Genomic DNA, 23,208 nt, shown 5'->3' on the forward strand with positions numbered 1-23,208 from the left:
TTTGTGTCAGCAGAGATTCAACAGAATTCATAAAGGCCACACTAAAACAGATTTATTACATAAAAAAGGTCCAAGTCAGAGAAAACATGACCTAAAACAGCTTGTATAAATATCCAAAATTGCAATAAGAATTTTCATACAAAATGCAAATATATTAATAGCAGAGATATCAAAGCAGTGGTACACTTCACAGTAGTTACAATACAAACAGTTGAGATAAGTCATTCTAAAAGTAGAAGCACGTTGGTGTATGATATGGTTCTATTGCAGCCTTTACTTTTACCCCTTAACCTTATCCTCTACATTCACTATAGGATCGGCAAATGTTCCCACAGTAAATCAACAGTCATTAGTGTTGAACCCACCCTTCCCCTCTTTCTCTCTCTCTCTCTCTCTCTCTCTCACACACACACACACACACACATACACACACACACACACACACACACACACACACACACACACACACACACACACACACACAAACACACACACACACACACACACACACACACAGGCACACACACATGCACACACAGAGGTTATTGTTATATTCTGTCACTGGTGTGAGCTCTGTCTTTGAGCTGATGTTGGATCATAGATTTCAGAGCGCTGAACCTGCAGGTGAGAAAACAAGCATGGTTAAAAATGATCTCGAAAAAGGCACTCAAATACACATATTTGGAGACATTCACATTAAAAAAAAAAGATGTAAGCCAAAACCAACAATGTTACTTGGCCTCCTTCCTGGCCCTATGACTCTCAGTTCACAGTATCTGTTTTTAAAGATTTTTAGCAAGGACTAAAGATGTAAAAGTGCCTATTAATATATTGTTTAATTTTTAGAAATGGAAAAGCAAAACTTCAGAACAGCTGGACACTGCAGTTCTTAGTAAATGTCAATTTGACAGGGACTATTTCCATCAGCGCATTAATAAACATTATTGAGTATGTACAGCAGCATTAAGGTGTATAACAACAGCGTTGCTCATGAAAGGGTTTCATTTGAAAGCTTTTGCAGGGATATTCGTATAATTTCCTAAAAGGTATGACCAGTTGCTGTTTGAAACACTTGATGGTTACTATTTTAACCATGTTAATATGAACTACTAGGTTCGATTTAGGCACTAAAACTTCTTGGTTAGGATTAGGGAAAAAAACAGAGTTAGAGATATACATACTGTAACTTCCAATGGGACACAAAACTGATCTCCTGGGAGAGAGCCATCCACCGCCCCTGCTGCTCATCCCCTAAATTGACCTATGTGGCTTTGGTACTATCTTGCTACGTCACCATACAGAATTTTGTAGGAAAGAAATTCAGAAAGAATTCCAGTGCATTCACTTTTTATAGGAATACCTACAAACTGTTACTTTGGACAGCCTTGGCTTGTTGATGTATATTTGGACAACAGACAACAGAGGGGGTCAATGACACGGAGCAATAAGTGGTCAGTTAATAGGATCAATTCATTGTTTGTTTTGGTACCTGTAATTTCCATAATATAATAACAGCCTTTAGCACTGTCTGTTATAATGAGTGTGTCCGTGGTAAAATACGTCTGTGTGAATAAATCAATGAACCGTAGCTTGAATCCACATACCACGGATCACACACACCAGATTTGTTACAGGGTGGAAATCTCAGTCATATGAGTTATTGATTACACAATCTTGCAAACAGTGACGGATGAATGTTTTTACACAACCACTATCCTCATTGTAGGTCATGTTTTGCTTCTGTATGGCCGGCCTCAGTTACGGTTGTTGGCTTTACATAATGAAATAGTCGTATATTATTAATGAAGGCTCTGTCCAGACCGGAACTGGGTTTTGTAACTATTTCTAACACGACTCTTGACTTACTTTTTGGTCAGCTTGTTTATCTCGCGTTCCTCTTCCTCTTTAAGCTTCTCTACAAAGCTGTCTAGGACAGGGATTTCAAACTTTATATATTGGGCAACCTGTTGGAAAAAGATTTAAACATATCAGCATTGGTGAGATACACATGTCCTTGATTATATGATACAACTCGTATGCATACTGTAAGTACACAGGCTTTCTAATTTTTTTAATTTTTTTTTCTATGTCAAAATGTAAATAATATCAATAAAACAATAAATATCATAAAAAAAATAATAAAATAATAACTATGATAAGTAAAATAAATAAATAAAATAAATAACATAAATAAAATAAAAATTACTTCAAAATTACTTCAAAAGTAAAAATATTAAAAGGTTACCTAACACAAGATGCGACCTTCCCAGTGGACAATAAAACGTGAGAATAGCTATACAACTATCCCAAAAGATCACTTCACTTATAATTATATTAAAAAAACTAGAATATTTGCCTCCGCTGTTTTATTCACCAAGTTGAAGTTTACATTCATGACTGTCCAGTGTCATATGTAGCCATGCAATAGACATTGCTACAAAAATTGGATGCTCCACACGAATCTCATCAAGATTCAAGTCAGTTCTGGCGCTGGCGTAAGCCTTTGCTTAGATATATGTGAAGTATAATGTTTGGATCAACTGACCCTTCATTTTTATGTTGATATGTAGGAGAGTTATTCCAACCATTGACAATCCAGAAAAGTTCTCCAGCAACAGTTTTATTTATGCTCGGTGCAGTCACATCATGCACATAGCCCATTGTTGCATCAGTCCCAAACAGGATATCTTTTCACCGCTTGCTATATTTAACCCAACTGTCTATCATTGGTCCATTGTGTCATTGTGTGTCTATATTGAGGATCAAATAAAAAATAAAAAAAAGAGGTCACTTATTGAGAACGAGATGGGAGAAGGTAGAGTAGTGGTGGGAGGGGCGGACTCACATCATACGTGACTTCCTCTCCCAGATCGGCCTCCGTGATCAAGATCTTGGAGATTTTCTCACAGGGTCCATAAAGCACACGAGCCACCAGCGGGTATTCACCCTCCCTCAATCGAGTCTTTTCTATAATAAAAAATAAAATGAGTGACCACAACACAAGACAAAATTTCTATAAACAAAACCACAATGAAAGTTATGACTTACCACCAGACTCGTGCACCATATAAAGGACAAACTCTTCAGATTTATTCTCCACCTTAAAAAACACAAAAAGAGGTTATTTCTAGCTAACAGAAACATCACTTATGATGTAACGAGTGCCTTAGTGCTTACCCTAAACTTATGTAGCAACAGGTTGAGGACTTGTTCAGTCGTCATAGAGCTGTTCACGCGTACATTAGTGACTGAACCGTAGGCTGGAGTAAACACAGATGTCTGAAAGTAAGAGAAACAAACATTCAGAAATAACTAAGAGGACACAAAGTATTAGGAACTTTGCCTTATTAACATTTGAGAAGGGATTCCCGGAGTTGAACACCTTGGACATTTTGAACAGGAAGGAAATCCCTTAGTCCAAAGCTGGAATCTGTTCAATAAAAACACACGGTTTTCAGGAGAAAAAAGATAAAGGAACGCAGTGTAACCTTGTGTTCTGTGGCACATTAATGAAATCAGCACACAGCAGGCTATTGTGTAATTCAGCAGAAGCAGCAGGCACACCCGGACAGGAAGCTTCTGTCCATCTGCAGCTGGAGATGTGTCAACAGCGGGATACATTAACGTGTGCTCTTACATGTGTGTTCTGTTTATTGTACCTTGTGGTTGTAGAAGTGTCCGTTGATTGAGAACCTGTGTGTGCGCAGGCGCTGCAGATCTCTGGCTGTGTGTGTCTTTGACCGCCTCTGAACCCGCATAAAGGAAGCGTCACTCCTGGTCCTCGGCAGCTGAGGAGAATCCTCCTCCTCCTGGCCACCCATGTCCCCACCTCAAGGTAAACAAAGACACACCCGCCTTAATGCATGATTCAGATGCTGCCTGCAGGTTTCATCAGCAGCTGTGCAACGCAGATATACTGCAAATGAGCTACAAAACTATTTAAAATAACAAACAGAGGTCCACATCTCAATTTTTTGGGAATGATTTTGCTTAATTTCACTAATTCTGCAGGACAATGTGTCAATTTTGACTATTCACATAGTTTAGTTGAATTAAAAAAAGTAACTTATTATTTATTTGGAAATATTTGCTTCAAATTTGTTTGTTTTGAACAGGAAGCACTGACCTGATATTGATATTGGATATCAAGATAATGCTGCCTCAAAGCTGGATCTGGATCAGTAAAAATGGGATTGATCTTTTAAATTAAATTCTATAATTATATAATATATATGTATTAATTCCTGTTTGAGTTTTGACCAATCAAATTTACATTTATGTTAACCATGTACTTTTATTCTCAAATAAAAATCTGGAGTGCATGTGTAAATCAAATTCAATAGTTTTTTTTACAGACACAAAAGTTTTCATGCCCGGGTAGGTTTAGGGGTAGTGGAATGGTTAGGATTAGATCCCCCCAAAAAGCAAAATCTTCTAACAGAAGAACTGTAATGTCAAATTGCATGTATGAGACTTAATTTGAAAGGTAACATCTAGTTTCTGCAGTTGTGCATGTTTTAACATGTGGATAAAACACAACTAAAACTACATCAGTTAAAAAAAACAAGGTCTAACTTTGGACTAACACTACCCTTACCCTCACCCACTGGTGGACAGGTGGGTTTTAAGCGAGGTTATATATGACACGAGACAAGACTATTCCCAGAAAATTGATTTAGGTTGGTAGGGGGAGTAATTAAAATATGTACATAGAAAATACACATTTATTTCATTGTTTATCCTTGGTCAAAAATAACTGCTTCAAAAGGCCAATGTCAGGCTAAGTGGTTTATCTGCAGTTATTCATAGTGTTGGTGATCTGATCTAGAGTAGGTGGCATCTCATGTTAATCTGAGCTCAACATGTGAGCCACACTTTCCAAATGGAAATGCTGAATTAAGCACCCGTGGAGCTCTAATCTGATTCCCCATGTGTTTGTAATCTGCATTAATCCATCAGGTGTGTCTGAGTGTGTGAGAATGCACGTGTACATTACTCACCGGCCGATACGGTGTCTGTGTCCAGGGAGTTATTGTTAGACTCTGCTGAGAGCTGCTTTGCCACAGCAGATCTATCGTTTCTGTAGAAAAACAGGGGAACAGTGTGTTTATTGTTTGTTTACATTCCTAACACATGTACTGGGAATGGATCCATGTGTTTTGCAGAAATACAATGTATCATTTAGCTGATCTTAACTCAAGGTCTAGATGCGGTTGATATCCTAAACCTGTGGGTGGACCTTGAGTTTAGAAAACAGTTTTCTCTTTCGCACTGATACAAAGATTGATCCCACTCTCACACATGCCTTAAAAAAACATAAAGGAACTAGAACCCGATAAATATATTGGTCTGCCAATTTTGTCAGCTGATATTGGTCTAAAACATATAGTATTTTGGTATCTTTGTAAATGGTATGTTATGTTATGTTATGTTATGTTATGTTATGTTATGTTATGTTATGTTATGTTATGTTATGTTATGTTATGTTATGTCCAATATGCACTGATATGAAAACTTTTTTGGGTAAATTAAAAAAATAAATCAATAGAAATAGAATACTAATACTAAATACTAATAGAAGATTTATGCTATTTCTATAGCTAAGTGCATCCAGGTGTTTGCTAAGCTAAGCAGATAAGCTTGCAAAGCTCAAGCTTTAACTATAGATTAATTTTCCATCTGCAGTCATTTCCTTAATTTATGACTTGTAATGACAATACATTACTAAAACTAGTAAAAAATTTATTTAAATGTCTTTTTTTAACATGATAATCTAAAACTGAATTATATTTACTTTATAATCATATATGATACAACAATTGAATGTTTTAGACATTTAAAATGTGTTGCCAGTGCAAAAAAACAACTACAGTATATATATATATATGTTGCATGTTGTTTTCCTATTTTGTTTTATACATTCATGTTTCATTCTCTGTTACATGCTGTAACATGTACATTTCCTTTTGGCCGATCAGTAAAAACTTATCCTTAACTTTTAATAATTTCACAGTATTGCCAAATTGTTAATACAGCAGCATCCTGTATATTACACAGGTAGAAGGAATTCTTTTAGTCACATAATAGAGGGTGGGGATGCTGGTGAACAACGAGGTCAGTCGTTAGAGTTTGACTTTCTTTGCCATTGTGTGGGAGATCCCTGCTGACTGTGTTGTAGTAACAAGATTCGCATCTGTTTGTTCAGCACACCAAGGCATCTCTGTGTCAGTGTGCAGCAGGTCGTCTTACCGGTTGAGACGGAATCTTTCATTGTCGTCGTGCATCTGAAGTCTGATTGGTCGGCGCAGACCCCAGTAGATGTTCAGCAACCCCTCCAGGATGAGCTCTCCATCCTCCTGCACACACACATACACACACAGACATATGAAACAATAATCATCAGCACTCGTGGTCAGAAGGGAAATCCTGCTGGCCGTCCGCCACATCGGCTCAATATCAGGTGTACGTGCAGGAACAGTCGCTCACAGCTACAGGGTCACCCTCTCATCTTGGAGAAACCCTGTCAGGTTTGACCCACCCTTTATTTGTTCCACAGCACAAGGATGAAGTCACGTCTGAGAAGGCAGCAATAATGAGAATGGAGAGATAACTGCAGTGGGTCACGTACACACAGGGGGAGGCATTTTGATTTCAATGAAGTGAAACTCTAAATTTAGACGAAATGGTAACTCTATGTGTTCTGAGCACACTGTTTTGTTTTTTTCAGCTGGCTTTTGAATGTAATAGCTGAAAGTAGTTATTGTCCTTAGGATGTTGAATGAATGGTGAAGTCTGTGTGCACAAATTACAGCTGAACCCATAATAAATCAAATATTACCACACAACTGTGACTGTTGTAACCACAGACCAGTTTCCTTGTTATATCATCCTAATAACTACTTCAGGATACAATGCTGATCTTTGATTTAACTCAGAATTTTCCGATGGAAAAGTCTATAAATCAATTTGTTGCAGATATTCTAAAACCAAAGTAAACAATTTACAATTAAATTCTCAGAAGTCAGTCTTATCTGATGACACACTGCCGGTTTAAAATGTGTTGTTGATTGTTGAAAGATGTCAAATGATAAGTCCTTAAAGATATACATTTTTCCTCAATCAGCTCATGACATAGACAAATGATGTGCGATTATGTCTAAAAAAGCAGAATGTGAAAATTTGCTCATCCTTTTTGACATAATGTTCAATTGGAAAAAGGCATACAAAAAAGTATCAAAAAAGAATTTGACTTGAAGCATCCATCTAGAAATTGAGGAACATTTTTACTTGTAGTTTAAAACAACACATACTGAGATTTTGGCAGTAATGCTGTAAAGTATTCTGTCTTCTCAGAGCATGTGAACACTGATGAGGATCTCAGGCAGCTTATGGGCATGGATTACTGAACAGGCCTACCGGGCAAAGGCCTACATCTATATATCACCAGTAGAGACATGTGCAAACCACAACAAATGCAAATTGACCACAAAAATACACAATTCACTACAAAAAGGGCACCAAACAACACAGAAAATGACCAGAAAGAGACATGAAATGACTACAAAGTGATACAGATGACTACGGAGAGACACAAAGCAAACAAAAAATACACAACATGACCCAAAAAATACACACATTGACTTGCAACCACAAGACACTTAACTACAAAGAGACACAAAATGACCAGAAAACACACATATGACCATAAAGACACACAAAGCCACTACAAGAAGACATGAAATGAATACAAAGAGACAAAAAGCAATAAAAAAAAGACACAAAATGACAAAAAAAAAAGGAAAAGTAAGACACAAAACCACAAAAAGATGCATAATATCAACAAAGAGATGCAAAAAACCACCACAAAGTCTCCATCTCCTATGTAGGAAAGTGGGGGATGTCACTGTTATCTGTGCTCATTGTCTATTATTACTATTATCATTGCCTATTGTCTCATAACGTCTGTTACATATGGAGCTGAACTAATTCTAGACCATGTTTACTGACTTTTCATGGTTTTAATGGTTAACTTGGGTAACTTGTGGCTTGCATGGTCATGACGAACAATCAGATTTTAGCACTATATTTTAGGCAGACGGCCAAAACATCTGTGTGGTGCATGTAGCTACTATTAAAGTCCAACAAAGGTAGAAAAAAGGTAGAAAAGGTAGGTATGGCAAACTTTTCCATACTTTTTTAAACAAACTGTCAAAAACTAATTCAAAGAGAATCCATCTAGAAATTGAGGAAAACTTTTAGTTGTAGTTTAAAACTACACATATTGAGATTTTGGTAGAAATGCTGAAAAGTATTCTGTCGTCTTGGAGCATGTGACCACTCACACAATCATGATGCACAAGGATTTCAGACGGCTTATGTAAAAATGACCATAAAGGTCCCAATAGGCAAAATTACTAAAAAGAGTCACTAACTGGCTAAAAAACCCCACCAGAACACTACAGACACAAAACCACCACAAATGGTCTGTTTAAGCACTATTTTTAGATTATATGATCATTATAAATTTGAGAAAAGAGAGAAAAAGAAGCAGAAAGTGTTTTTTTTAGATGAGACAGATTGCTCCCAAGGCTTCATTGTTTCTGGAATATAAACATTGAGAGCAGCTGCACCACTGAACCACAGTGACCCGCCACTCCTGAGTTTCCTGTACAGGCATGAACACACCCTCTCTCTCTCTCTCTCACACACACACACACACACACACACACAAATTAGATGCGAGTAAGGTCAGCAGTGCTATTTTTGGAAGTAGCGGTTAATCGCTCTGCTTCAGGCTGCCTCTATAAAGCCTGGATACACACTGTGGTCCAGTCATACTCAACTGAGCGGACTACACATCACTCTGTCTCACTCTGCATGTCTACTCTACAGCTCAAGCATCAAAGGTGAGAGTTCTTCTACTTTATGCTCTTAATTATTAGTTTTTTTAAAATTATAGATGTCTTACAATTTAGCCTTTTCTACAAGTTGTTTTTTAAGGAATTGTAGCAACATTTTGTTAAATGTTGCTACAAACCAGAAAAAACACAAACTGAGGTAGAGTTAAATGTTTTCACAGCAATTTTAACTCTTAATTCTAATTCACACTATCAAACAAGAAAAGAAAAGTACAGTTATCAGTTTATCTATTATATTAAAATTATTACAAATCAAAGGACACCAGCAAGTGGAGATAAACAACCTTTGTGAAGGTTTTTAGCAGCATTGCTTAATGTATTCTCAGTCATCAAAGTCTGTTAACCAAGAGCCACAGTCTAACTATTGTATTTTTCCTCTCCCGCTGCAGTATGAAACACAGGCGGCTGTTGCTTCCCCTGCCTCTCTTACCCACCATTACTGAGACGCTCGAGGACTTGCCTGTCCACTCTGCATCCTCTCAAACTACCCAGAGCTCCCAGTCTCTGGAGGACTACATGAGTAGCATCCAGGCCCTCGCTTGCCCTGCTGAGGCCCCGAGCTGCGGCCCCGTCAGACTCCAGAGGCCCCCCAGGCTGAGGCAGCTCTCAAAGGCTCAGATGAAGCTGTCTGTCTCATCCTCGTTTCCTCGCGGCTCTCCCCGCACACTAAGGACTTCCAGACATTACAGTCTGAGTCTCAACAGCGGAGCAGAGGATTTTTCTCTCAAGATGAGCAGAGAAAAAGACTGCAGGGGCAAAGATCCAGTAGACTGGCTGTTTGGACAGATAAGGACTTAAAGAGAGACGTACTTTGTTTGGAACGCCCTGAAGGCACTTTGCTGGAATATCTCATAATCAAACAAGGTTGGAAGAACCTGCTCTGTTTATGAAGATAAAAACAATGTGTGATGGGAACTATTATGATGGCTGAACAAAGACAAAATCACCAAAGGGCCCGATGGAAAAGTTTATTTATTTCTATGCACTGAGGACTACATGTCTACATGTTTACATTTGAAGTTTTGTAAAGATGTTAAGTCTATAGTTTGTAATAAAATACTAAAATAATCATGATGATGTTTATTCTCTGCGGTTTCTGAAGTTACTCTACAACTGAATACCAACACGTCTCAGATCCACTAGAACTGAAATCATGAACATGATTTGAGACTATTAAAATAATTGTTTAATACATCAAGTTACAAAAATGAAAATAAATAAATAAATAAAATTCAGTCACTAGTTACTTTGCAGATTGAGATAATATTACAAAATATAATCATCAAAAATCACAAAATATTGTTAACATGGGATATTAATTGTGGGATACAAAATACACTGCAGTATAAAACTTATTAAAATTTGCCCCACTTTTACCAGCTGCAACATTAACATAATGCCCATTTGAAGGCATCAACAATTATAACCCAATAATATAATACATATATAAATCTTAAATGCTCCAATAAGTGAATAAGAACTTTAATGAGTATATTTTGATGCTAATCGTTTTCAATTTTACACATAATAAGGTAAAGTCACAGGGCAAACAGAGTAAACTGTTACTACTTTTACTACTACTCCTTCCACCGCTGTTATTACTACTTACAGACCACTCCCCCTCTGCCCAATAGTATATAAAGTGGTTCAAAATTACCTCCTTTGACCGGCTCTGCTACAATAAAATCATATTTGTAAATTGAACCATTAGTCATAATAATCCAATAATCCAATCCAATAATCCAAACACTCATGAGGGCCATTTTTGTAAATACTTTTTTCATATTACCACAATTGGCTCATAAAACTTCTATACTATACTATACTATACTATACTATACTATACTATAAAGGTATACTATACTATACTATACTATACTATAAAGGTATACTATACTATAAAGGCATACTATACTATACTATACTATTCTATACTATACTAAACTATACTATAAAGGTATACTATACTATACTATACTATACTATACTATACTATACTATACTATACTAAACTATACTATAAAGGTATACTATACTATAAAGGTAAACTATACTTTACTATACTAAACTATACTATAAAGGTATACTATACTATACTATACTATACTATACTATACTATACAGGACATGTAAATTGAGCAGGTCTAGTGTTGTTTTGTTACTTCTACTTGGGTAAAGGATCTGAAGTGCTTTGCATCTAAAAAAAAATATCCAGCATCCAACACTGTCCCCTAGTGGCAACCAGGGACATTACAGTGGTGGCATTTTACATTTAAAAGTTCTCGATGCAGCCACTAGAGGGAGCTGCTTGCATATAGATTGATATTTGGGTCATCACGGCAGACAAGCACAGGCACAGACGTTCAGCCACTCCCGCGTTGAGCCCAGTGTTGACATGGATCAGACTGAACTCTTTTGATTTTACCACATTATAATCTGAGCAAATAATTGAATGAATACAATGATAATCCCAGGAGACACACAGATTTACTGCCTTTTTAGCATTAATCCACCCTGCTTAAGTGCTTTTTAGTAAGACAGTGAATTAGTTTGAGCTCTAGTGTTGCCAGTTGTATGATAATTTTGTTCTATGTATAAGGTATGATCAATAATGGCAAAAGTGCAACAATATACTATCATTTGAGCTCTGCAGTGGAGCATGTAGCAGCTTGTGCATGAAGTTCCTCACTGAGGTGTCCTGTGTTGTTTTGAACTAAGCCCAGTAAGTTATTCCATTATCTTTGCTTATGATTTAACTGGTTAATGCAGAATGTAAACAGGCTTCTACTCATGCTGTCTTGTAATTAATTTTGTAAAAGTATAAAATAACCAAAATTGGAGGACTGGTTATTTTATACTTTTACCTCAACTTCTACGTCAGCTTGCTTTAAAACAATTTTTTTAAAAGCCCAATGTGGTCAGTGTGGGCATGTAATTAAGCCGTTTAAATGATGTGTGTTTTGTAAATTTACACATTCATGCCTATTTGTTCTTGTGGTTATGACTTACATACGATAATTTTCCACAAAATACTATGATTTTGAGCCTCTGGTAGGATTGTTTACCATCTCCCATCTGGCAACTCTGATGAGCTCCCGCATGATGCTGCTCTGCAGTGAAAGGCGAACATACCAGCAGTAATAAGAATCATCCACATCTTAAAGCCAGTACAACTGTAATCTTAGTAGGCACTCATGTTACAGCTTGCTTTCTCCTTAAAACTGTGGTTATAGTTTACAGTGGATGGTGCCAAGACAACCCACCTGACAATTCCACCCATAACATGACTAACATACATCACCTGACTACACCTGCAGAATGTGACTGCAATGTAATCTTAAAACAACACATCAAATCCACTTCTTTTTCTCACACAGAACCTGTTTGCATCAGTGTGGGTGATTGATAGAAATGATAAAAACAAGCACTCAGACACGTCAGGTAAATGTCTGTCTGGGAATGATGGTGCATGTCTACAGCTGGTTTTCATCTAAGCTCATTCACACAGTCATTTTATTTACTAGAAATTCACATTAGGAGTTTCCAAATGTTGGTTAGCTTCCAACCCAAGAATTTCACTGCTGAGTAATGCTGTGACCCTCAAATCCACAAAATATCTAATGAGTCACTTGTGAGTAACCTTTGGGCTTACTTCATCACCTTTTAACAATGTTACATAGAGGAACACTTCCCTGATTTCTGATAATCATCAGAACTTCTCACCTGGACAAGAAAGGTGGCTATTTGAGATTGCTGTTCAATGACCAGTTCTACTCCTGCACCATTGAGAACGTCCTGACAGGGGGCAACACTGTCTGGTAAGGAAATAGCAGCAAACAGGGTTGCAAAGCCCTGCAAAGAATGATTTGTTTGGCTGAACAAGCTCTAGCCTGCCTAAAGGAAATTTACAGCAGACGCTGCATGAAAAAGGAAAAAGAGTCACACGCACTTTTATAACGGCCATTTCTTCCTGTTGAGGTCGGGAAAAAGGTGCTTGATACACAAGGTTAACACTGAGAGGCTCAGAAAGAGCTTCTTCCCCTGAGGACATTAGGATCCTACACATGGGCTAGACTCCGACTGATATGAGAGTCTGAAGACCAGTGTGGTGGCTGATGTAGTGAATTTTGGAGCTGGAATGAAAATAGAAGAAGCCGATGGCTGCTTTCTGAAATTACTATATATAAGTGAGGCTGTAATAAGGACTGCCAAAGACTGCAGCCTCACATTGTGATAGTTCTCATGGTGTCATGTCTTAGTTTTATTTCTCACAATTGCTTTTTGTTTAGTAAAGACAATGGAAATTGTGCAACTCTTGCCACAGCTTCAGCACTTTCATCACCACATATGGTGTAGCAGCACTGAACAGAGCATTTTGACAAGACATTATATTGACAAAAAAATGTTGCAAAGAGTAAACTTACACAGAAGGAATTTAACAGTGAACGTAAAACGTGTTTATTCAACAGGATCCTATTTCATAACATGCAGATGTTCTGATTATGCTGGTGTTTCTTTGCAGCTGCAGTAAAAAAAGATTTGTTTTTGCAGACAAATGCAGCATTTCAATCAAATTTAACTGTGCTAGCAATGCTGTCTTTGCACAATACACACATAAATACTTTGCCCACCACATTTTACACAGTATGATTTAGGACTCAGTGAGGCCCCAGAGTTCGGTGTTCCTGCCAAGTGTTCCTGTGTCTATACCTATTTATGCTTATGTATGCTTACCACTAACATTTTTGATCAACAGTATGTTACTTACATCTGAAACCTTTTCAATGCAATATATGTGGACTTTGTTAGTTTCAGGCTGCTACGGTAGGGTTAATATGATCACATTTAATATTGGGTTACCAACAAAGCAAATGTATTGTACTTGACAAAAGAGCTGGTGCTATGTAGCATACAAAGTTCCTATTTTTGTGAACCATTGTCACTTGAAAGTGAATCATTGTCCTGTTCTGGCTCAGATCCTTAACTTCCACTTCCTCACCAAACCAGCCTGTTTAAGAGCCCAGAAAGCAACACATACCGGAATATCACACTTTTCACTGCAGTCCCCTCTTTATTCAGCTACTTGAGAAATTCACAACTAGGTCATTCTACAATCTGGATTGAATCTATTCAGCTGTGAGTGAAGACGCACATTTCTGTTCCATTACTAAGTTGAATTTTCAGCGAAGTGAAAAGATGACACATAGTGAAATCCCACATTAAAGCTTCAGAGGACCTATTACAAATTACAGTGGTGTAACCCAGTGTGTTGAGTCATTCTCTTTAATGAGCTCAGTTTAATATCCTCTCATTAAATATCAATCCTCAGTAAAAACAACCATTTTTCCGTTTAGTTCAAGCTATTTATTCTTCATTTTTGGTTAATATTATGTTGATGTTGTGATCTCATTGGTCCCTATATTATATGTACATGTGTAGGATGTTCACATGTTATGTCTATGACTGTGGGGGGATTTTCCCAAAATGAAACTATGCAGTGAGTCTGGTTGGTGAGACAAAAAGAGGGTCAGGTCATGACCACCCTGCCCTACGCACACACACACACACACACACACACACACACACACAAACGCGCGTGCACACACACCGTCTGTCTCTCAATCTGCTGGTGAACACAAAGGGGAACTCCCGACCATGAAACCCATAGAACAATTATCAAACAAATACACCACAACAGCAAAAGGTTTACTGTGCAAATACTTTGGCAGGCAGTTAGGGCATCTGACTGAAATCTGACACTCCCTCACTGCTTCCATTTTCATTTTAAGGGAAAAGGGTTTTTTTGTGTGTTGTCAGCCATTTGGTATGTTGGATAGGAAGCCAGGAATACCTGCCACTGACTCAAGTCTATTTTCCTCTCTATCTTCTAGATAATCAAAGTTCTGGTTTAACTGGTTCCAGTTTTGTTATATGTGGGACCCATTTTACAATGCTTTATATTCTGCAATCCAGCACGCCCCCACACATACTACTGAGCAGTCGTCAAAAACTCTCCCTGTTTACCTTTTAATTTCCAACGGCACTCTCTCCTGTCAGGTGACCTGTCAGTCTTACCTCACGAGTCCTCAGCTGGAAGTTTTTCCCTTCATGGTAACAGTTGTAGGTCTTGAGCAGTGACAAGATGTCCGACCTGAACATGAAGACAAAACCACAAAGGGTAGATTGGTGCTCATAGCTCTCACACAATGCATGTAGTGATGAAATTTAATACATTTACTTGATAACATGTAATTACTGTGCAGTGAGTGAAGTGAAAGGACTTACTTTGGTATGAGTTTCTCTTCACTGAGCTTCACGTAGGTCTGACGCTCACCCATTCTGACTGGAGCCCAGCTGTGGGAGAAAACCACATAAGAGACAATCATTAGTAACAGAAAGATTGTTCAACCGTAACTAATGACTCAATGAGTTGATATAAATTATATAAATGATGATGTGCATGTCAGAGCTGCAACAATTAGTAAATCTACAGAAGAGGAAAAAATGACCACCTAATCTATTAATCCATTACTCTTTTCGATATTTTTTGATACTAAAATGTCAGAAAATGCTGTTTTCAGCCTCTCATATATGTTGATTTTTTTCCCCCTGTATTATATCACATTAAATTGAATATCTTAAACCACACATAACACGTCTAAAACATCACCTTGGATATGAAAACCTATGAGGGACATTTTATCACTATTTTATGAAATTTTATTTACCAAACAATAAAACAATTAATCGAGCATCTGCAAATTAATTGATAATGAAAATCATCAGCTAAACGTAATTATTCCCAGAAAGAAAATTCCTTTCACTGCATGGATAAGGATTGACAACCACATATACATATAAGAATTAATATAAAACATGAAAATTAGTTTCCATGATTTATTTTTTCACTAATTTGAGGACTGGAAAGTTTTATTTTTTAGCAAATGACCTCAGTGGTAACAACAGGCACAAGGGAATTTAGGAGAAATCACATGGTGTACTGGCACTGTGCCAACAAACTAACATGTTGTGGCAAAACACTGTGGCATCCGTCTAATTCAAGGATAACTCCGGCTACTGTGGCAAGCTTTATAACATGAACAGTTAGCACCATAATAATCATAGTCAACACTACAGAGCTGTCTCTGTGGCAAACTTAAGAAAAACAAAAAGGTGACTTTTTTGCACAGTAAAAACAGAAGGACAACTAAAGGACAACAATAAATCACTGTGTCCTTCAAGTCTTTTCTGACAAGATAGAGGAATGGTGTCCCTGATCCCTGCATCCTGATCCCGGTGTCCTGATATTTCAGAGGGAAAGTGCCATGGGGAATTTCCTGGTTTGGAAAGCCCAGCTCTGAGTATGGGGGAGGAGCAAGAGTATAAAACAGCAACATGTGGCTCAGGGGCTCAGTGTCAACGCTGAGCTCGCCACCAGTATGAAGCTTTATCCTCACTCAGTGTGTCAGTTCGCCTTCCTGAGCCTCTGCTGTGTATTCATCACAGGTAAGAATCATCTTTGTTTATATCTGAGTAATCGCTCATAAAATCTGGGTAGAGTAAAAGTGGGGATTGCTGGGGTTTTTTGGGCAAAACTATCTGAGAATGTGAACCTGCAGTAACATAATCTCTGCTCCTGTTGAACTGAATTAACCTGTAATCCTGTTACTGTCTGTGTCTGCGCAGTGAAGGAGTCAGATTCTCAGTTTGTCCCGGGGAGATGTTTGTGTCCGCAAACACAACCAGGTGTCAGAGGACAACTGAAAGAACTCACAGTCTACCCAAAAAGCCCCAGCTGTCACAAAGTCACCGTCATGTGAGTACCAGATCCTGCAGCCAGACACACATTGATGCACACACTCACATGTTCAGATGATTAATATGTGGGTTCATGTGTTTTTCAGAGTGACGCTGAAGCATAACAATAATCCAGTGTGTCTAAATCCAGAGGGGCCGATGGGCAAACAGCTGATTCGCTGCTGGAATAGGTGAGAGCTTTCATCAGTGAAGCTTTAGTTTTTTTCTAATGGCATGCACAGCAACCATGTCCTGAAAACTTGCCTCTGTAAGGGTCATATGAGGGAAACTCAGCTTTGTCAGAGTATCATGTATTCCTTCAGTTTAGGTTCATTTGCACACAGCAAGGTGCAACAGATTAAAGCTGTGTCATAACAGGTTATAAAGGGGTTCCACCCGTTTCCGGAAAATGATCACCAACAGTATCTGAGCTGTTGCCAAGCCAGTTCTTGTACTAACAAAGCACCTGGCTGAGCAGTTTCTTTCCCCTACGGGTTTAACTACTTGTTAGACAAAAAACAGCAAGCATTCATCCATAAAATGCATTCATGCTGAAGCACAAAACCATTACACTTTATCTAAATATTTGACTTGTCTGATCAAACTACAGGAGTATCGATTCACATCCCTTCCTCCAGACTAAAGTTGGTACTTGTGTGTGTGTGTGTTTTCTAGAGCTAACAAGTTGGGTCGTGATGTGAAGACATGCCTGAAGAGGAGGAGAAGGGGTGGGAGAGAAGGTCAGCGTAAGCGCCAGCGCTCTCGACTGAGGATCCGGAGCCACCACAGAAAATCCTCCTCCTCCTCCTCTAACTCTGAATAATCAACCAGCCTGACAATTGATACAAAGCTACTGCAAGGAGAGAAGCGTGTGCATGCTGATTCTTGCCACACTGTGGATTTTGGGGCCACCAGAGGCTGTTAAAAAACAGCATGCTACCACTTTTCTTTCTGTAAACGTCACACATCAAGCTCCCTTAAAATGCTGTATGAGCTGTATATCAAACTGTCCTTGTTGGCCAGCAGCTGGGAGCATTACTTTTTCTATGCAAATGATGGATGCAATATTGAAAACTGAGCCCTGGAGGCTTGTCATAAATGTTAACAGTTTAAAAAATACTGTTAATTTGCAATGTATTGTTTATGTGTAGTTCTGTGTATACAGCTGGAAAACCCTAACCTAAGAGACTAACTTGGTTATTTATTTTTATATCAAAATGAGGATTTGTCTAACTTTGTTTTTGTAAATAAATATATATGAAGAAAAATGTGGCCTTGTGTGGTTTTCATTGTTAAAACTCCTGATTATCTTTAGAAAAGAATGATGGGAAAGAAGATTATTTCCTTGGCAGGATATGAGAGGTCACTTAACTGACAGACACAGCTTTAGTTAATAAACTGCAGGATGTGAGTCAGTGGCAGGCACAAAGCAAACATGCCTCACTTGAAAACATCTGTAAAAACATCTCAAGCCAGAAAAGGGGCTAACTGCTCAGTATGATAATGTGAATGTATAAATATCTTTTCCCGGGAAAAAACACTTTATGTAAGAGCATTGGTTGGAGGTATTTTAGAAAACATTGGACCATGAATTGTGCATATCACAGGTTGTAGTTTTATACTTTTATAGACTATTGTTGGTGTTGCACAACATCAGGTGACTGCGGCGTGGGAGGGTAAAAGTAAGTGTTTTATGATGGCGAGTAAACATGCCTTACACCAGCTCTGAGATTTCTTGTAAAGCATTCGACAGGGCTGAAACCATCAACATGAGTGAAAACACCCACACCTACGCCAGAATACTTTTGCCGTGCGGCAACATCAGTCCTGGTCATGGAAAGTGAACAACTAAGACTTGTGCTAACCCGTTTCATTTTCCACTTCACACCCATTGGTATTGATACGGTCTCTGGCAAAACTGATATGTGATCTTGTTCTAAGTTAATGCTTGACAGCACAGGGTGGTAATATGGAAAGTGAAAGTAAACTGCTTAATAAGGGGCCATTGTTCAATGCCAGGTCAGGCAGTGCAGGGACTTTTTCTACTTGGTATGATTTTTGATAAATACAATGAGAGCAATCAGGTGTCTTTGAAGTCAAATACAATTTGGTGATAAAGATAAACAGGATACCCATATTAGGGATCTGTTTACAGCTGTCAAGATAACTGTCTTGTTATCTTGTTATTGGATGGCATCTTTCCAACAGAAGTTCCTTTAATCTGATGTAAGTAAGTGTGTTTTATAACTAAGCAGAAATTTTACATTTCAAACTGCTAAGCGGATGTGAAAGCTGTCGTCATTTTGCAAATTGAGTAATGAAATCTTGACCATCAGCTTATTATATGTTTTCCATAGTTCTATAATAAACTACCCAACATCATATCAACTTAATACAACATTATAATGCTTATTATATGCTTAATGCAGTAATAAAGTAATAATAATACATAAATAATTATGCAAAATCTAAACTAAATTAGATTAAGAGGGTCTACTCTGCTGCCTAATGAATGCTTTTTATTAAGTATCTTGCTGAAAGACACTTTGGTGACCCGGGAATCGATCCACCAACCATGTAATCCGAATACTTATTGAAATCCTATTTTGAGTTAAATTACAGTTTTTATGTTATGAGTTTCTTGAACAAAACATTTCAAATCTTAACACTATGTATTTAGTATTTTGTAAACTTCAATAGATTTGTTTAACCTTTTTTGCAACACACCACACACTTTTGTAATTGAGAGGTAAAAACATAATGAAGTGCAAATCATTAAATATACGGTTGTAAATTGATTAAATGATGCAAATGATTACCAAGTTTTATGGGTTTTCTCTTATGAATGTGTAAATCTGTTGTATTGAGAGGTAATAAATTGTGTTTGTGACGTAATAGTCTAATGTCTAAAGGTAACATGATTTGGGGTATTTATATTTACGTTATAAGAGCTTTGGTCCGACAACTGTAAGGTTTTTTTTTCTATTAACAGAGTTAGAAAAAAATACAATTATTAAAACCTACTTAAAGAGCCAGCAGATTGTAAGATTAGAAGGGTAAATAAAATGTCTTATTGCCAGAACATCTTATCTTTTCTAACCATAGCTGTGTGCTGTGAACTCACACACACACACACACACACACACACACACACACACACAGTGTTCCACTGAACAGATAATATCTACAACATCACTGTATCCACAATCATGATATTGGTGTTAAGATGCTGCCACCTAGTGTCTAAAGTGTTATGTACACTGAATTTCACCCTGAGCTGCAGAGTTTAGCAGCTTAGCTCATTCTAACTCAGTGATGGAAGAAACACAGCAGTTTAACTTGGGTTATGATCTCTGACTCCACCTGCAGGAATGTAGCCAGCAGGATATATACTGGCAATCTTCACGTACACTGCTACTTGCTAGTTATTGCTTGTAACTCTCAGTACTTTTTGACATAATCAATTTAGCTGCAGGGCCTAATTTGATCACATGATACAAAAGCGAGGTTAATCAGTTAAAGTGTTGAGTGTGACTTTTGAATGCAAATGCAGTTCCACTTAAATCAAATACTGAACCATACATAATGAATTTAACCTGATTCATCAAGGCTTATTTGTAATTAGTTGTTTGTTGTTTTTGAAAAGCAAGTGAGGTAGATCTTTCCCAGGATAATTTTAGTACACAGGAAGTGATTCTTTTGAATTTCCTGCAGCTGAAACAGAAGTTTCTTAGGGGAAAAAAAAAATTAGAAGAAGAAAAAAATGCTTGCATGAGCAGCCATAGTCACCACAAAAACCAGGAAACAGACTGCCCAGTACTGGCCACAAAACCGTCTGACTGGGAAGTGATCTCTGGGAGGTGAGGTGCAGATTCAGCTAAACAATGAACACTAAGCACGGAAGAGGGAGTAGCTTATAGATTTCTGTCACACTGATGCTGCTCTTATCATGGTCATAAAGCAGTAGATTTAAATCCAAACTCTTCTAATGGACATATTCATCACCTAGTAAAGCCCCAGTACATTTATGTTAATCACTGAGCCAATAGCAGCTCCCATCAGCCCTCCCTTTACTGACCTCTGCCCACCTCCACTTTCATCCAAGAAAAGTGCTGACAACGTAGGTGCATAATGGGATGGTCAGTCTATCTCTTATACATATTTATACATAATAATGGGTGTATAAATATTCCATTACTTAAAAGATTCCAGTCTGTCACCATTATTATGAATTATTCAGCTACTACACATGGCTGCACAGGAGATGGACCAAACACTTAGAGCTGTTCAAAGATAACAGGGGTCACACTGTTGGAAGATGCTCAGATTTTGGTGAATTTACTGAATCTGTCTCTTCTTTTCTTCTCTTTATTACTGATACTGTTACTGAAATACGCATAACCTGTGTGTGAAAGAAAGCCCCTTCGGTGGACAAAGAACCTTCACTGCAGATCTGCTAATTGGTTTGATGATCGCGAGATTCATATCCAATTATCGCACCTAGTCTGGGCAGCAGCTGCGCCCGGAGACAATCCCATTCCCACGCGTGAAATGTCCAGGACTGCTCCAACTAACGCACACACAAAACCTCTCCACAAACGCACATATTTAAACACAAAAACTGACTGGAAGGAGAAATTTAACAGCAAATCACTTGCTGAGGATGCATTATTTCTATTGCAGCTATTATTAAGATTAACGTGTAGTTTTGCAGCACATTCAAACTGACGACAAGCAAAGTTTTTCATACCGTGGCCAATGCATTATTATTCCTTAATGCAGAAATCTGAGTTTGCACCGTTATTAACCTGCATCAACTTCAGAACATCTTTTGTGGGCAGTATTTTGTTTTCAGGGTTAAACCACATGATCGCATCAATAAAACCCCTTCCTTCTTGATCTTATGAGTAAAAAATAACATGTAAATGTGATCAGTTTGGTTTCTTACCATAGCAGAATGCGTCCTCCGTCTTCTTCCGTATATCCACCAGCACCAGCGATGTAACCCGCGTCTCGTTCACTATCAGTCCTCATGCCTGCCTGGTCGTGCGGTATTCAGAGCTGGAAGAGAAAACTGACAACGGGATGGTCCAATAGAAAGCCGCGCTCATACACCTCAGTCAATCAGCGTTGAGCCTAGGCGGAGCGAGCAGGGTCAGGGTTGCATACTTCTCTCCTCCAGATAAAGGTGCCTCTCTGAGTGCTTTGACTCAGCCTCATCAGCCACAGCCATCAGTTTAAACTTTTTTTTGATATACTGAAAATGCACATATTGATATGTTCATTGGATATAATGTGTAATCTGGATCCTGGAAATGTTTTTTTTTCTTTCCTGTTCACTCTGAGTACAAAATACAACATTTAAATGGACATCCATGTCTTGTGTTTTTCAACATTCTATTCAATTCTAGTTATTAGATGTTTTTTTCATTATGGCGTAAAGGTAAAGGACTTGATTGACCTTCGTAGTTAGTTTTGTTTAAGAGCTGATTCAGGTTTGTCTAACGTTGCTGCTTCTTCCCTGTATAATGTTTAAAGTAACTGTTCGCACATCTAGATTGTTTTGGCGTGAGCGGCTAGGTGTGGTGATATTGGAGATGTTGAAAACTGGAAGAGATGTTGAATATAGTGGTTGTATATAAAGTAAATGGTACTTAGCATGTAGTGCTCAAAGTGCCAAAAGAATGCATTTTATGTAGAGGAAACTGCTCACAACAACTTCTTAAGTAACTGGGTCATCATATCTTGAAAGAAACATTGCTTGTGGTGCTCAGAGTGCAAAAAAAAATAAATTTCAAAAACTCAAAGTACCATTTAGTTTCATTATAGGCATCTCTACACCTGATATCACCAATATGCTACAACTCACACCAAAGCAATCTAGATTGATACATAGCAGTACAGTTAAGATATCATTGTTTTATCCTTTTTTTGTAATAAATTAATATGTTTATGTTTATGCTGTTTGAATCAAATCAAAACCACTGCATAAAGAAACAATGTAAAAAAGCTTTATTCTGATCAGAAAATCTAATTCCTTCAGAACATCCACCATTAAAGCACCTATCCTGTTTTTTTCCAGCTCAGCAGTAAAGGAAGAAGTCCCTGTGACCTGTTATGATTTATTTCTCCCATCCTGTTTTTGAGCCTGGGTCTGCCATCTAGGAAACTATTGTAGGATGGAAAGAATCACAAACTGTAGGAAGCTCCCCTCCCCCTGTCTGAATAAGATTTATGATTTAACATGCACAGAAGAAGTAAGCTGTTCCAGCAGCTGAACAACTTCCCCCTCAGAGAACACTTCATACTAAAGGATATGACAAAGTTAGTGGAAGCAGACTGGAAATACTGACATCCTTTTCCTCTCCATTATTGGGGTCGCTCATTTTCTAATTGACCGGAGTTCATTGTGACGTTGATAATACATCCCTGGTCTCAGCAAATTTTGGACAAAGACTCCCTGTTCTCTTCATAAAAACACCAGAACATCTCA

General features: G+C 37.9%; 3 protein-coding genes across 3 annotated transcripts; 2 read left to right on the forward strand and 1 right to left on the reverse strand.

Annotated features, from left to right (window-relative positions):
* Positions 1 to 131: 131 nt before the first annotated feature.
* On the reverse strand, positions 132 to 21,918 carry rassf4a (Ras association domain family member 4a). Its single transcript, XM_059323786.1, has 11 exons — positions 21,664 to 21,918; positions 15,204 to 15,272; positions 14,994 to 15,069; positions 6,250 to 6,356; positions 5,001 to 5,080; positions 3,660 to 3,829; positions 3,178 to 3,279; positions 3,049 to 3,100; positions 2,846 to 2,967; positions 1,867 to 1,964; positions 132 to 618 (listed from the first exon to the last, which is right to left on the reverse strand). Exons 1-11 carry the CDS (start codon positions 21,747 to 21,749, stop codon positions 549 to 551), a joined length of 1,032 nt encoding a protein of 343 aa, XP_059179769.1. The 5' UTR covers positions 21,750 to 21,918; the 3' UTR covers positions 132 to 548.
* Positions 8,813 to 9,947, forward strand: LOC131958650 (protein DEPP-like). The gene is made up of 2 exons (XM_059323787.1): positions 8,813 to 8,906; positions 9,308 to 9,947. Exons 1-2 carry the CDS (start codon positions 8,878 to 8,880, stop codon positions 9,714 to 9,716), a joined length of 438 nt encoding a protein of 145 aa, XP_059179770.1. The 5' UTR covers positions 8,813 to 8,877; the 3' UTR covers positions 9,717 to 9,947.
* Positions 16,346 to 17,983, forward strand: LOC131958651 (C-X-C motif chemokine 11-like). Its single transcript, XM_059323788.1, has 4 exons — positions 16,346 to 16,424; positions 16,605 to 16,734; positions 16,823 to 16,906; positions 17,391 to 17,983. Exons 1-4 carry the CDS (start codon positions 16,358 to 16,360, stop codon positions 17,536 to 17,538), a joined length of 429 nt encoding a protein of 142 aa, XP_059179771.1. The 5' UTR covers positions 16,346 to 16,357; the 3' UTR covers positions 17,539 to 17,983.
* Positions 21,919 to 23,208: the final 1,290 nt, after the last annotated feature.

Source organism: Centropristis striata, chromosome 20 (genome assembly GCF_030273125.1).
Source record: "Centropristis striata isolate RG_2023a ecotype Rhode Island chromosome 20, C.striata_1.0, whole genome shotgun sequence".
In the NCBI taxonomy this organism is placed as follows: Eukaryota; Metazoa; Chordata; class Actinopteri; order Perciformes; family Serranidae; genus Centropristis; species Centropristis striata.

Coding starts and splice junctions, on each gene's coding strand:
- LOC131958651 (XM_059323788.1), top strand. CDS start 16,358: ATGAAGCTTTATCCTCACTCAGTGTGTCAGTTCGCCTTCCTGAGCCTC. Junction 16,425..16,604: donor CTGCTGTGTATTCATCACAG/GTAAGAATCATC, acceptor GTGTCTGCGCAG/TGAAGGAGTCAGATTCTCAG. Junction 16,907..17,390: donor CTGATTCGCTGCTGGAATAG/GTGAGAGCTTTC, acceptor TGTGTTTTCTAG/AGCTAACAAGTTGGGTCGTG.
- LOC131958650 (XM_059323787.1), top strand. CDS start 8,878: ATGTCTACTCTACAGCTCAAGCATCAAAG. Junction 8,907..9,307: donor CTACAGCTCAAGCATCAAAG/GTGAGAGTTCTT, acceptor CTCCCGCTGCAG/TATGAAACACAGGCGGCTGT.
- rassf4a (XM_059323786.1), bottom strand. CDS start 21,749: ATGAGGACTGATAGTGAACGAGACGCGGGTTACATCGCTGGTGCTGGT. Junction 3,280..3,659: donor GACACTTCTACAACCACAAG/GTACAATAAACA, acceptor TCTTACTTTCAG/ACATCTGTGTTTACTCCAGC. Junction 619..1,866: donor ATAAACAAGCTGACCAAAAA/GTAAGTCAAGAG, acceptor TCTCACCTGCAG/GTTCAGCGCTCTGAAATCTA.